We start from the raw sequence: 13,726 nt of genomic DNA, 5'->3' as shown, positions 1-13,726 counted from the left end.
GCTCTCTTCACAAGCCTAAGATCATTTTGGTCAGAAATTGGGACAGAAAACTCCCAGTCTAATGCAATCGGGGTGCATCCAGAAAATCTAAAAGATGAGCTTGCCATTTTGGGATTGATTTCATAGAATTTGGTCTCTCTAAGAACCCCATTCAACACTGTAGAAGTAAGCATATAGATATTAGATATTATTTTTTTCAAGAGATCATGTATAAAGTGGTGTTGTAGTATTATAATCTATTGATACAACTAATTAACTAGTCGATATCTTCACAAAACCCCTATATGAGGAGAGATTAAATTTCATCACAAGAGAATTAGGAAATGATTGATGGAAGTACTCTCATATAATTTTTTTTTGGCAATGCCTTGATGAATGATTTTGTCATGCTATATCTATGCATCTTATATTGTGATATTCATATCGATGTGATCAATGTGCATCTCTATTTTGAGCGTATAGAGTATTGAAATTCTATTTGGCACAAGAGATTAACTCTAACTCTTTGTGCATTTTAATACTCTTAAATCAAATCAAGAGATCAAATTAAGTCTTGCATATTTCTCTCTAATCAAAATTTTTAATTTTCAAAACTTTTGCAAAAAGCACAATTGTGGTTTAAAATAATTCCTGCGCTTTATGTGTCTTTATAGGAGCTTGAAATTGACCCTAAAAGCTCATTTGCATTTCTAAAGTGCGACCATGGTTCCTTAAAACTATAGTCGTTATGACTAATTTTTTAAAAAGCACGATCTTGCTTCTCTGGCACGCTGATGCTTCTCCTCGGTTTCTGTAGAAAAAACTAGTTGTTACAGCTTATTTTAAAATGAGTTTTAAATGGAAAACTAGCCATTTTTTTACCTCCTTTAAGGCTATATAAGACTCATTCTATAGGATTTCATCATTTTTTTACCTCCTTTAAGGCTATATAAGACTCATTCTATAGGATTTCATCATTTTTTTACATATATTACCATTGAAGCTTCAAAACTCTTCTTTTCTTTATCTTAAACCTTCAAAACTCTTTCTTTGATCCTTCTATCTCAATTATGAGTCAAGAAAATCTATTAGGAGAGGTTCTTCTTCTTCTTCTCAATTCATTTAAGAGAGGATGAAAGATGTTGATGATGAAGCAGAATAAAGTTCATGACAATAGAAAGGAAGGAGACACAAGCAAATCAATTTTTTATAAGGAAGCACTTATCAAACTTGGAATCTCTCAAGAGATACATTCACTCCTAGAAATGTAGGTCTAAAGGAGTTCTTCCTATCCCAATCCTTAGATTTAGGGTATGAAGACCTTATTAAGGAGTTTCTCTCCACCTTAGTGATCAATAAAAAAGGAGATGGAGATGAGTACTATGGAATAGAATATAGGCTCTTTGGGGAGAAAAGACCCTTAATAGACCTTAATTCTCCACCATCTTTGGGTTCCAAGAGAGAGACTACATTTCCATCATAAAAAACCTTGTTGAAATGCCCATTTCTCCTTTCCAATTTTAGAGACTAATAACCACCAAAGATACTCACTCAAAAGACTCCCTCTCAAAAGACCTTAAATCTCTTGTTCATTAGGTAATGTATAGGACGATAGCCACAAACATCCATATAATGGGGTGGAAAAAGTGCATCAAAAGTATTTTCTCTTCCTCTATGCCATGATCAATGGTAAGCGAATTGTCACCTCAAAGTTCTTCCTTGATCATCTTCTTCACCTTGGAAACACTCAAAAGAGTGCAATTCTTGTCTTTTCTCACATTATAAAAATTGCTAAGTACCTTCAAGTTCTTTATTCTATCAACAAAATATTTTTTACTCCTCCTATTGCCCTTATCTCCTTAGGTCTATCCTTCTTTGAGCATGCAAAAGTCATAAGACTTGGGCCTAACTGGGAAGTTGATGATAAGTTCTTTCTACTAATTGGAAAATATATAGATGATAGGAGAAAGAGAAAAAAAGGACCATAGAGTGCCAAGTGAACCTACTCCTTCTACCTTTGAAGGCCAACCCTCTATTTCCTTTGAAGATAAAGTTCTCAAGTAAATGGCAAGAACTTAGAACTATCTTCATCACTTTATGCGGATCTAGTGGAAATTCAAAAAGTCCACAAGATTTCTCCTTATCATGTTGAAAATTAGGAAGAAATGGAAGAAGAGATTCCAATTTTCCCTCCTCAAGCTAGCAAAAGTGGTGGAGGCAAAGGAAAGGAGCTTATGGTTCAAGAAGAAAAAGAAGATTGATTTTTTTTCTCCAATTTATTTTCTTTTTACTCTTTTTCTACATTTTTTTCTTTTCATGCATTAATCCATCTTTTGATCACACATTTTCCATGTAATGTGTTTATTAATGCCAATCTTATTTTCCTAATTATCTCTTTGCGCTCTTCTTATTGACTATTTATTATTTACCCTCATTTCTTTTAATTTTCAAAGAATGAAAAGGGGAGAAGATTGAATAAATCGATTAAGTAAAGTTGCAAAGAATTAATGGAAAAATAGAATGCCAATAGTATGGGGGAGAGAAAAGTAAAGTCAACAAGAGAAAGCTACATAGGCAAATTCAAACCTTAGAACACCTTTTGCTATTTTTGCTATCCCAATATGTAGTCTCATAAGCACTCAATGAAATGCTCTTTACTTGCTTGAATCTTATTCTTTAGCTACCTAATCGCACTCATACATAATTAATTTTGTATTTCTAATCAATTTAGTTATCAAAATAAAGAAAGGAAGAGATTGTTGACCTAAGGGTCAATTGATCTTTATTTTGATCTCAACACCCAAATTGAATATTGCTGATTGGATGTCTATATGATAGTGCTTCAAAGGATTTCTAGTCGATCAAAGCATCCTTAAGCTTTCAAGAAAGGATTGTAAAAAGTCCTTCAAAGGGCGAGGGCGTCTTGAAATCGCAGGGCGCTTTCCATATGGCCAAAATTATCTAAGCTGTTGGAAACTCCATTTGACAAAACTCCAATAATGGAGAGACACCTAGCAGTCAATTGGTCAACACCTCAAAAACTGCGAGGGCACTTACAAAGCACTAGGGGTTCTCATTTGAGGTAAAAGACCTAAAATGGAAGATGTTTTCATAATGGGGAGTGCGAGGGCGCTTCTGAGTGCGACCAAGACAAGCAAAAGGTGCTATTCTAGCACAAGGGCGATTTTTGTATTTAATGCAATGTTAGTGACCATTATAACCTCAACCACCAAGTCAAAGCCACATGTTTGAAGCCATTAGAGCTCCAACGACTTTTTTCAGAAAGCGCGGGAACGCTTTTCATGACAATAAATAACTTTCTGCCATGTCACTTAATTTGCCTTTAATGAGTTTGATCCTTGTTGAAATATATCTAAGAGGTTGGTATGAGTATAAATAGCCCTATAAAGACTCAACAATTATGTATATGATTTTGTTATGTCCAAAGTTTTACAAATTTATTTCCCAACTTTCTAAACTTAAGTTTCTTCTTTGTATAGTATATTAAGTCAAATCTTATTGTTCATTTAAAATTCAAAAGGGTTGTTACTTGAGCCTAGGTATCAAAAACATAAGGAATTAGTTGTTGAGTGACTATCTAATACCCAAGGGTTAAGGGACTTAATGAGAGTTTAGACCACTAATGAAAGAGGTTTAATGTTAGCCTAAAAACACCAAGTTGTTGGGTAAACTAGAAAAACGCAAAGGTTGTAATCTTAAAGATTATATTGGAATACTCAAATGTGATCTTGAGAAGTGGATGTAGGGAGGATTGTTCTCGAACCACTATAAACCTTTGTGTTAATCTTTCTAATCCTAACTCTCTTTTAAATTCCTTTAACCTTCCTCAAAATCGTGTGTTCTTCTTACCTGAATATATTTTTCGCAATTCAAGGTCACTAATTTAATCTCCCTTTCTTGGTTCCAAGGGACAACAAAGTCAAATGCCTCTGCCTTAAAACTCTTTCTTTTCACAGTCGCACTTCTATGGGTGCGATCATGATTTTCATATTGAAAACTCCAATAGCTTCTATTTGAGCTTTTTGCGATTGTACTTTAAAAGGGACGACGATGATTTTCATATATACTTGTATTTCAACTATGATCTTTACTACATAATTAACACTTAAAAGTTTATTAGTTTTAGACTCAATTTGAGTGTCAAGATCAAAATTAAAAACTTTAGCCTCATGATAAATCATTTAGGCTAACATCTTTTTTATACTAAATCCTAATCTAAATACATATACTCATTATATAAATCATAAGTTTCACTAAAAAATTTGAAAGTGTCTAAATAAATCTTCAACATCTGCATTATTTTAATTATTAACTATAAAAAGAGAAACCATGATCTAAAAATTATACTAATATAATGAACCTATAATCATCCTAATACATATTAAAAATATTTAAAGTTAAAATAATAAATGTATTCTAAAATAATAAATTTTTGTACTATATTAAATAAATATGGTCAACTTGTAGTTCAACGTAATGAATCTATTCATCATAATTAAATATAAACTTCATCATTATATTAATAATTTTAATAAAACTTTCATGCCTTCGCCATATGAAATATTGAACTAAATCGGTAATCCGACAAATCCAAAATATTTAATAAAAATAAAAAAATATTAAATTTAAACTGTCTTGGATTAAAGATGGTTTGAAAATATTCAAAACTGAGTAAGAGTTGGTTAGATCTGATTTTAAACTTACAAAATATCGTAAAACCCAATCCAACCCAATGTAAAGGTAAACAGTTTAAATCCATTTATAGGATATGACTTTTTATTTACGAAGTTGTTTTCCTTGTCGACTCATAAGTTTTTTTATTATATGAATGGTTGAATATTGCAAAATATATTATAATTTTATTTATTTAAGACTTTCCATCATCTTGGATGGTTTAATTATAATAAATATGTAAATATAATATTAGTCTTTAGCTATCTACAATCGATATTGTTTCATATAGTACAAAATTGCTAACTATATTATAATTTTATGCTTACCATTTTACAATATTGCTAGGATTTATTTTTGGATTATATTTTTGAAACCGAACCCGATTAAAAAATGATAAATTTGAATTTATTGATTTTTCAATTTCAAAATATTAAGTTTAGTTTTAAATAAGTACAGTTCGACCAAAACAGTTTATATCAGTATATAGCCTCTAAATTGATCAACCTGACCCACAAACAACCTTAATACTTAATCTTTTGATATTTCTCTTTTATAATTAAGGAGGAAATAAAATGGAAGGAATTAAACGTATACCTTTTTTATTTTTAAATTATTTTAATCTAAATATATTCTTTTTAATTAAATACAATCTTTTTATAAAAATGTGAATCACCCTCTCTGAATTAATAAATAAATAATTAGCTATTAATAATAACATTAAAAATTTATAAATTCTTAATAAATATCAATTATTATTTATTTTACTTTAATTTTTTATTCTTAAAAATAGTAGCTCTTATTTTCAAATGTAGGGATAAATTAAACTAAAATATTAATATTTTAAATTAAATAGCTCAAAAAGATCGAAAGACCATTAAAATTTAAGGGATATTTGAACCTTATTCCAAATCTAAATTATACTCTTACTTAAATGAACTATAAAGTACAAGCAACAATTTTCATGGATATAACATAATTCAATAATCATGTTAATTATGTATTCCAATTGAATGTCAGACTAAAAACCTTTTGTACCCAAAACGAAAAAGAATTCAATAATCATGTCATTTGCCCACATAGAGATGTTAATATTTGATTGCTTATGGTTAAGAAAAAAAGGCCGCTACTTAAATTGCTTCAGAGTTCAAGATTCCTAGACATTTGGTATTTTACCATACCTAAAACCAACCATACTTTTACCAATTGTCAATCACGGACAACGGCGAACTAGTATCTACCTCGCGGAAATCGTATTCCTTCAGAAGCAATGCAAATCTCAATTTGTTTGGTCTTCTAATTCTTATATTCCTCCACCGAGTAAACTTAATGGTCTATTTTTTAGAACATAATCTTGGAACTTTCAAATCCCACATAATGTACTGCTACCCAACTTTCAATTCCATAAAAAGAATCTCTGAGATTAGTGGCCTAGAAATGCTAAGTAGCACATGACAGATGATCGACAAGTCCATAATCTCCATACACCCCACCCCAGTTTCAGAAAATTATGAAGCCCATTATAACATTTCCCAAAGCAATACACCTCTTAGGACAATGAATTTTCTCCATTCCTATTCCTAGACAGATAAAAACTCTGTGATGCAAGTAGATTAACAAAATTTGAAACAAAAAAACTAATAATAAGATTAGCATCTAAATTGACTGAAAATTACTTGGAATGTACCACTACTTTGTCACTGTCCAATACTTCAAAATTGGTCCTCTATGAAGTGCTCAAACTCATATAATCGCAAACAAAAAGGTGATATCAACATCAACATCCACACTGACAACCAAGGGTTCCATTCAAATTACCTAAATGCTAGAGAACTACCAAAGAAAACTCCATTGGTGCATGAGAATAAAAGGATCATAATAAAATGCATGAAAAATCATTTCTTCTTTCCTCCCTTGGCAGCATCACCAGCCTTGGTCTGCATAAGAAAAATACCAGCAGTTATATCACCTGTAAAGTATAGTTCTGAAGCAGGAACCAGAACGATAGAGGAAGTCAATATCAAGAAACGCACTACAAACACAACATATAAGCATACCTTCTTGACTCCTCTAACCTTCTTGGACCTGTTCTTTCGCTCTTTCATTTGCTTCCTGGACTTCTCTACCTTGGTATCAAGCCCATTCTGCATTCAAGGGACAAAGACATTAGCAAGAAAGCATGACAAGCCCTTCTAATCTACAAAACTTATCAAACTGAACAAAACTAAGAGATTACATAACTGCAGTACAGAGTTTTTTAAGTGTGAAAAAGATACAGATCGCTTACCCTGATGAGTCTGTATTTGGGCTCATACTTCTTAGCATTTTCAACTGAATCATAAATCAATCCAAAACCAGTGGACTTCCCACCACCAAAGTGAGTCCTGAACTTGAATACAAAAATTGCATTGGGATCCTTAACCTCATAAATACTTGCTAACTTCTCCTTTAGCTCCGCCTTCACAACACAAGAAAGAAGAAATCACAACAAGGTGAATCAACAAAAAGAGATCAAAGAAAAACAACTCCCAGTCAGAATCAGTTGTTCTCATTACAAACTTAATGAGCATAACGGTGATTTCTTTTTCCCTTTCACTTTGATGGTAGCATAATTACTACTGCAATACAATCTTTAGTTACTTGAACATTTCATTCATGCAGAACTGCCCAGCCATGGATTTTACACTATTACACAATACATTGACAGAATAATTGTTTAATTTTATTGTAATGGAGTCTGTACATAGATAGAATGAGCCAAACTCCTAATTTCTTTCAAATTTTAGCATCTTAAATCAAGCATATGAAAAATGCAAAAACAAGAGTCTGAAAAGAGTTTTAATATTCCAGAAAGCTTAATCTAGATTAAGATATACCTTGGAAACATTGGCTCTTCCGGGGTGAAGAACATCAATTATCTGCATCACCCAAAACATAAAAAATAAAATAAAAAACACACAGTAAAAAGGATCAACTAAGAATGCAAAACAAGAAAATACTCCCTACATCCTGAGTCTAATATTCAGCACAGTTCCATAGTATTACATTACACAAAACAGTTTATGGTCCCACAAAGAACTAACAACACCCAATTTAGTTAACTTACTATTCCAAACATAGTTTTAAAACAACATAATTCACAACAGCATACGAAAAATCAAACACTTCAAAAAAATTGTACAAGCCACATATCAATTAAGGAAGAAATGGAATTAATGATACCCGTTTACATTGATAGCCTCAGAGATCTTGGTGGATAGGATTCATCAAATCGATTTTCTTTCAAACCCATATAGAGTAGCAAATATTTTCTCACACCATTGGCCCAAAGCAAATACTAAACCTAAAAGTCTATCGCAGCAGTCCACAGCTCATAAAAGCAAAACTGAACCTCTAATCACATAAAACGAAGTGCAACAAATAAATTCAAATCACATACTTCTATTATATAATATGACATCCTATCATTTCATATCCCTAAAACTATTAACATTTTCGATCTTTATACGATAACAGCAAATATACAAACAAGCTGATTATTTAGACCTTTTTGAATTCCATTTAAGATTTCTGAGTCAGCAAAAAAGGAAAAAGAAAAAAGAAAGAGAAAGAGAAAGATTACGAATTGCTTCCTGGAAAGGAGGCGGTTGGTCATGAACTTCCTAGTACGAATAGTGACTGCCTTGTCCGCCATTGTTTTACCTGAGATTAACTTCTTGGAGGCGGTGATGGCACAAGTAGCAGTAGCAGCTCAAGGTCAGAGAGTCATGGAGATATACAACCCTAGCTTTTATATTTAGGGTTTCTTTTTCGCCTCAATGTTATGCTTAGATCGACTCTTTTTTCGGCCCGTTAAATGTTCTTTCTAGAATGGGTTTACTATGAATCCGTCGTTTATGACTGGCTCTACTCACTTTAGGCCCGTTAGATAAATTTCTTAGGCGTCAGAGACTTGGCTTTTCCATAGCCCGTAGATATTCACAAACATAATAGATTAATTACCGATTATATTCCTTAATATATAACTACTAGCAAAAAGCAATATACTTTGTGATAATGTATATTATTAATAAATTTATGATATAACTTTAGTTTGAAATTAAATATAAAAAATAATCTTATTAATTATTATTTTATTTTAAAAAATATTTAATATTTATATTTTATTTATTAATATAATTTTAAAATTTAATGACTATAAAAATAATTAAAAATTTATAATAGATTTATAGTAAATTAATGTCATTATATAATTACTAATTTTTATTATATTTAGTTCTCATTTTATTTAATTATTTAATAATATTATTTTATTTGATTCATATTTAATATTATAATACATTTAGTATCATTATTTTATCCGATTAATATTTAATATTATAATAAATTTTTGTATAAATCACATTAAAGCAACATGTATTTCTTTTGTTAAAATTTATTTCTTTTGTTAAATCACATTAATTTTATATATATATATATATATATATATATATATATATATATATGTGTGTGTGTGTGGTTACACTTTGAGAGTTATTGCACATGTTATCATTATTTGTCTTGTTTAATATACTTATAAAATACAGTGCCTTTCTAAGTAATATATATATATATATATATTAGTATTCAAGAAAAATACTATCAATTTTGCATTCAAAACAAAGCCCAGATCAAATTTTTTGATTGGTTTCAAATCTATTCGCAAAGAAAATGGTATCTTTTATCCTTTCAAAGAAAAGCTCATTAGTCCCATCACGATGAAGGAACAAAGCCCCTGAATGGAAGGTAGGAGAAAAGCTAACCGTCCAGTCTGATCATCCTCCCCTTAGGAAAATAACTATTCCCTATGGAGAGAGTGAGATAGAAGCTACTCCTTATAAATTGGTAGGAGAAGACCTAGACAAGAATGTCAAGAATATTGTTCAACAGAACAATTTCTCAAACACCTGTCTTAACACTATAGGAAAACAGCTGGTTAGAACTTTTATTTCCCTATCTATCATCTTCATTATCATCAAGCGTATGCTCTGTGCTTGCCTCGTCTGAGGATCCTGCATATCAGAAACTTGTTGATCTTCTGATCTGTTTCTGATTTTTTTCCCCCGCTACTCCTATTTTGTTCAAATTTCTTTCTCCCCTGGGTATGTGTCTGGTATTTTCACTTCAACCAATCTCCAGACGGTGAAATCATCCTTACTCGGAGATTCAAAGTAAAATGGTGGGATAAATTTAACCACTAAAATAAATTATCCCTCAAAGCTGTCCAAAACTTCGTTACCAAAAATAGCTTCTTGCCTCCTCCAAAAGAACAAACCACGTTCCTGGCATAGAAGTCTTTTTTAATTCCAAAGCTTGCTGCAGCCCAAACAGAAGAAGATTTCTTGCAATTAATTAAACAATTATCAGAGACTGCTTCTTCTAAAGGCAAATCAAAAGCATCATCTTCCTTCTCTAGTGCTAGTACATCGGCAATAGACCTGGACGGTGATTCCAACGAGGATGATTGTTTTGGGATTTTCAAGCCCATAAAATAATCTCCCTGAAAAGTCCATGGGTTGAAAACCAGAAATGGCAGCCCAAGGTTCCTTGTGTTGAGCCAAAAGCCCGGGTTCAAAAGAAAAGAAAAAAGAAAAAGAAAAAGAAAAAGAAAAAGAAAAAGAAAAAGAAAAGAAAAGAAAAAGACAAAAGACAAAAAGAAAAAGTCAAAAAAAAAAAGCAAAAGATTCTTTCAAAGAAAAAGCAAAAGATTCTTTCAAAGATATGGCCGACATCTTTCTCCAAATGCGTGAAGCATTATTGAAAAACTCCAAAGAAAAGTGGAATCATTTCTACTCCACTAACAAGAAGAATCAAAAGCCCTGATGAAGGTATCAAAAGCTCGAAGACCTCTATAAAAAGAGGAGTCCGCCTTAGAAGACCTCACAATGCATAATACGAAGAAGAGCCTCTTCTATTATACAAGTCTCACTACAAAGAGAAGAAATATAGAGTGAAAAGAGTGAGTTTAGAGAGAGAAAGTTTTTCCTCTTACATTCTTGTACTCCTCTTGTAAGTTTATATTTTCTTCTATTCAAAGTTTTACAAAGTTTGTTTATTTATTCAAAGTTTGCTTATATGTTCATGTTCAAAGTCTGTTATTATCAATAAAAGTTCAAAGTTTATTTCCCTATCTATCATCTTCATTATCATCAAGCGTATGCTCTGTGCTTGCCTCGTCTGAGGATCCTGCACATCAGAAACTTGTTGATCTTCTGATCTGTTTCTGATTTTTGTTCTAATTTGGTATCAGAGTCAATTGGGTTCCGGGATTAGAAGCATATCTACATAAAAAAGATTTTAAACTCATTTTAAACTGCATCATATTTCTGATAAACAAGCATTGTTCATTTTATGCGAAGTAAGTCCCGTGGGTATAGGCGATAAATCGAGAGCGTCGTGGTTCATGTTTGTTTAGAAAGTTATTTTGGTTTATTTTAAAATGAATTTAGAACCATTTTTCTGTAGATCTTCTTCTTTCTCAAACTCTTCTGCCTCTGAATCATCGAGGTACAAAGGTCTAGTAAATAGTGAAGAAATCACTATTTAAGATTTTTCAAAGCATATTGATGATTGGAAAATACCCAAAGTCCAAAAGAAACAAATTTATGAATTTTCAAAGTTCCCTCTCTTCAAAACTGATTTTACAATCAAAACTGAAGAAAGAGACATTCAGATTTCAAAGCCCTTTGAAGAGATTTACCTCTTAAATCCAAAGACCCTTCAAAAACATATGGAAAAGGATTATAAGTATATCCACATAGGCCTTGTCCAGGTAGGAATAAAGCCCCTTACCAGAGAAGGTTTAGACACCTCCATTTTAGCAGTGATTAGAGATGCTAGATTTATAAATTTTTATGATTCCTTGTTAGGTACTGTTGAGTCGAGCCTCAATAAAGGACCTATTTCTTTCAACTGTTTTCCAAATATCACGATTTCTTTAAATGATAAAAATGTTTTAAAAAGCATCGTTCTTCAAATAAAGACACACAATTACAAAATGCTTGAAGGATTCCGATAGCATTAATTTTCAAAATTCATTACAAAGCTATAATTTATGCCTTTGGTTCCAAACACAAGCTTCACTCACCAAAAGGAGAAACCCTGTTCCTACAAACAGATCTATCCAAATCCAACGCAACCATTCCAAAAACCATTCAATGGAAAGACATCACTCTTCCAGAAGAATGGATCCTTGAAGGTGCAACCCAACCTACATCTCCAAAGCAAACAGAACCAAACACAAACCTCAAACACATAGCCCAATTCCCAGATGAAAAGGTAAAGATCACATTCAATAGAAAATCATCTTCCTCTAGATTTTCTGATGATGGTTCTTCAACATCGACCATAGATATTGGAAGGGTATCCAAAATACCTTCTGTTATTTATGCTCCTTACAAAGAACCAATTCCATCTCAAACATAACCCGATTTTCAACATCTGATGTTCCAAACAATATACTTTAGAATGTTGATTACCAAAGCAATATCCCCAGACCAATTTACAATGACCCAAAGAAAGATGACGAAGATATAGAGATTACCTCTACCCCATCTTCACCATCACCATCAGCTATAACCCAAAATCTTGAAGCAGAGATCAACATGATTTCAAAAGATTTTCAAATAGATAAAAAAACTTTTGCATGAAGATTTCTATTCAAAGAAAAACCATCTTAAAAAACTTTGGTTTTTTAAGAAGTTTTTCCTCTTACATTCTTGTACTCCTCTTGTAAGTTTATATTTTCTTCTGTTCAAAGTTTTACAAAGTTTGTTTATTTATTCAAAGTTTGCTTATATGTTCATGTTCAAAGTCTGTTATTATCAATAAAAGTTCAAAGTTTATTTCCCTATCTATCATCTTCATTATCATCAAGCGTATGCTCTGTGCTTGCCTCGTCTGAGGATCCTGCACATCAGAAACTTGTTGATCTTCTGATCTGTTTCTGATTTTTGTTCTAATTTGGTATCAGAACCAATTGGGTTCCGGGATTAAAAGCATATCTACATAAAAAAGATTTTAAACTCATTTTAAACTGCATCATATTTCTGATAAACAAGCATTGTTCATTTTATGCGCAGAAGTAAGTCCCGACGGGTATAAGGAAGTAAATCTGAGAGTTGTGGTTCATGTTTGTTTAGAAAGTTATTTTGGTTTATTTTAAAATGAATTTAAAACCATTTTTCTGTAGATCTTCTTCTTTCTCAAATTCTTCTGCCTCTGAATCATCGAGGTACAAAGGTCTAGTAAATAGTGAAGAAATCACTATTGAAGATTTTACAAAGCATATTGATGATTGGGAAATACCCAAAGTCCAAAAGAAACAAATTTATGAGTTTTCAAAGTTTCCTCTCTTCAAAACTGATTTCACAATCAAAACTGAAGAAAGAGATATTCAAATTTCAAAGTCTTTTGAAGAAATTTATCTTTTAAATCCAAAGACCCTCCAAAAGCATATGGAAAAGATTACCTCTACTCCTTCTTCACCATCACCATCAGCCATAACCCAAAATCTTGAAGCAGAGATCAACATGATTTCAAAAGATTTTCAAATAGATAAAAAACTTTTGCATGAAGATTTTTATTCAAAGAAAAACCATCTTAAAAAGCTTTGGTTTTTTAAGAATTTTTTGCAAGAGAAAGATAGTATTCAAGAAAGATACTATCAATTTTGCATTCAAAACAAAGCCCAAATCGAATTTTTTGATTGGTTTCAAATCTATTGCAAAGAAAATGGTATCCTTTATCCTTTCAAAGAAAAGCTCATTAGTCCTGTCATAGTAAGGAACAAAGCCCCTGAGTGGAAGGTAGGAGAAAACCTAACCGTCCAGTCAGATCATCCTCCCCTTAGGAAGATAACCATTCCCTATGGAGAGAATGAGATAGAAGCCACACCTTACAAACTGGTAGGAGAAGACCTAGAAAAGAATGTCAAGAATATTGTTCAGCATAACAATTTCTCGAACACATGTCTTCACACTATAGGAAAACAGTTGGTCAGGTTAGAAAACCATAT

At 31.7% G+C, this 13,726-nt stretch overlaps 1 protein-coding gene and 1 non-coding gene across 2 annotated transcripts; both read right to left on the bottom strand.

Moving 5' to 3' along the window:
• Nucleotides 1-6,309: 6,309 nt before the first annotated feature.
• On the bottom strand, nucleotides 6,310-8,535 carry LOC8258072 (40S ribosomal protein S24-1). The gene is made up of 5 exons (XM_002518211.4): nucleotides 8,294-8,535; nucleotides 7,548-7,589; nucleotides 6,959-7,129; nucleotides 6,729-6,815; nucleotides 6,310-6,608 (listed from the first exon to the last, which is right to left on the bottom strand). The coding sequence occupies exons 1-5, from the start codon at nucleotides 8,363-8,365 to the stop codon at nucleotides 6,567-6,569; spliced, it is 414 nt and encodes a 137-aa protein (XP_002518257.1). The 5' UTR covers nucleotides 8,366-8,535; the 3' UTR covers nucleotides 6,310-6,566.
• Nucleotides 7,908-7,997, bottom strand: LOC112534730. The gene has a single exon (XR_003078995.1). It is a non-coding gene; the product is annotated as a small nucleolar RNA SNORD24 (small nucleolar RNA).
• Nucleotides 8,536-13,726: the final 5,191 nt, after the last annotated feature.

The sequence above is a fragment of the Ricinus communis genome, chromosome 3 (assembly GCF_019578655.1).
Source record: "Ricinus communis isolate WT05 ecotype wild-type chromosome 3, ASM1957865v1, whole genome shotgun sequence".
NCBI lineage: Eukaryota > Viridiplantae > Streptophyta > Magnoliopsida > Malpighiales > Euphorbiaceae > Ricinus > Ricinus communis.
The sequence above is the reverse complement of the archived record's forward strand: the minus strand, read 5'-3'. Positions and strand labels throughout refer to the sequence as shown.

Excerpts from the sequence above, each read along its gene's own strand:
- LOC8258072 (XM_002518211.4), bottom strand. The coding sequence starts at position 8,365 with ATGGCGGACAAGGCAGTCACTATTCGTACTAGGAAGTTCATGACCAAC. Across the intron at positions 7,590-8,293 it reads TCCTTTCCAGGAAGCAATTC|ATAATTGATGTTCTTCACCC; the intron begins GTAATCTTTCTC and ends TGGGTGATGCAG. Across the intron at positions 7,130-7,547 it reads GAAGAGCCAATGTTTCCAAG|GCGGAGCTAAAGGAGAAGTT; the intron begins GTATATCTTAAT and ends TGTGTTGTGAAG.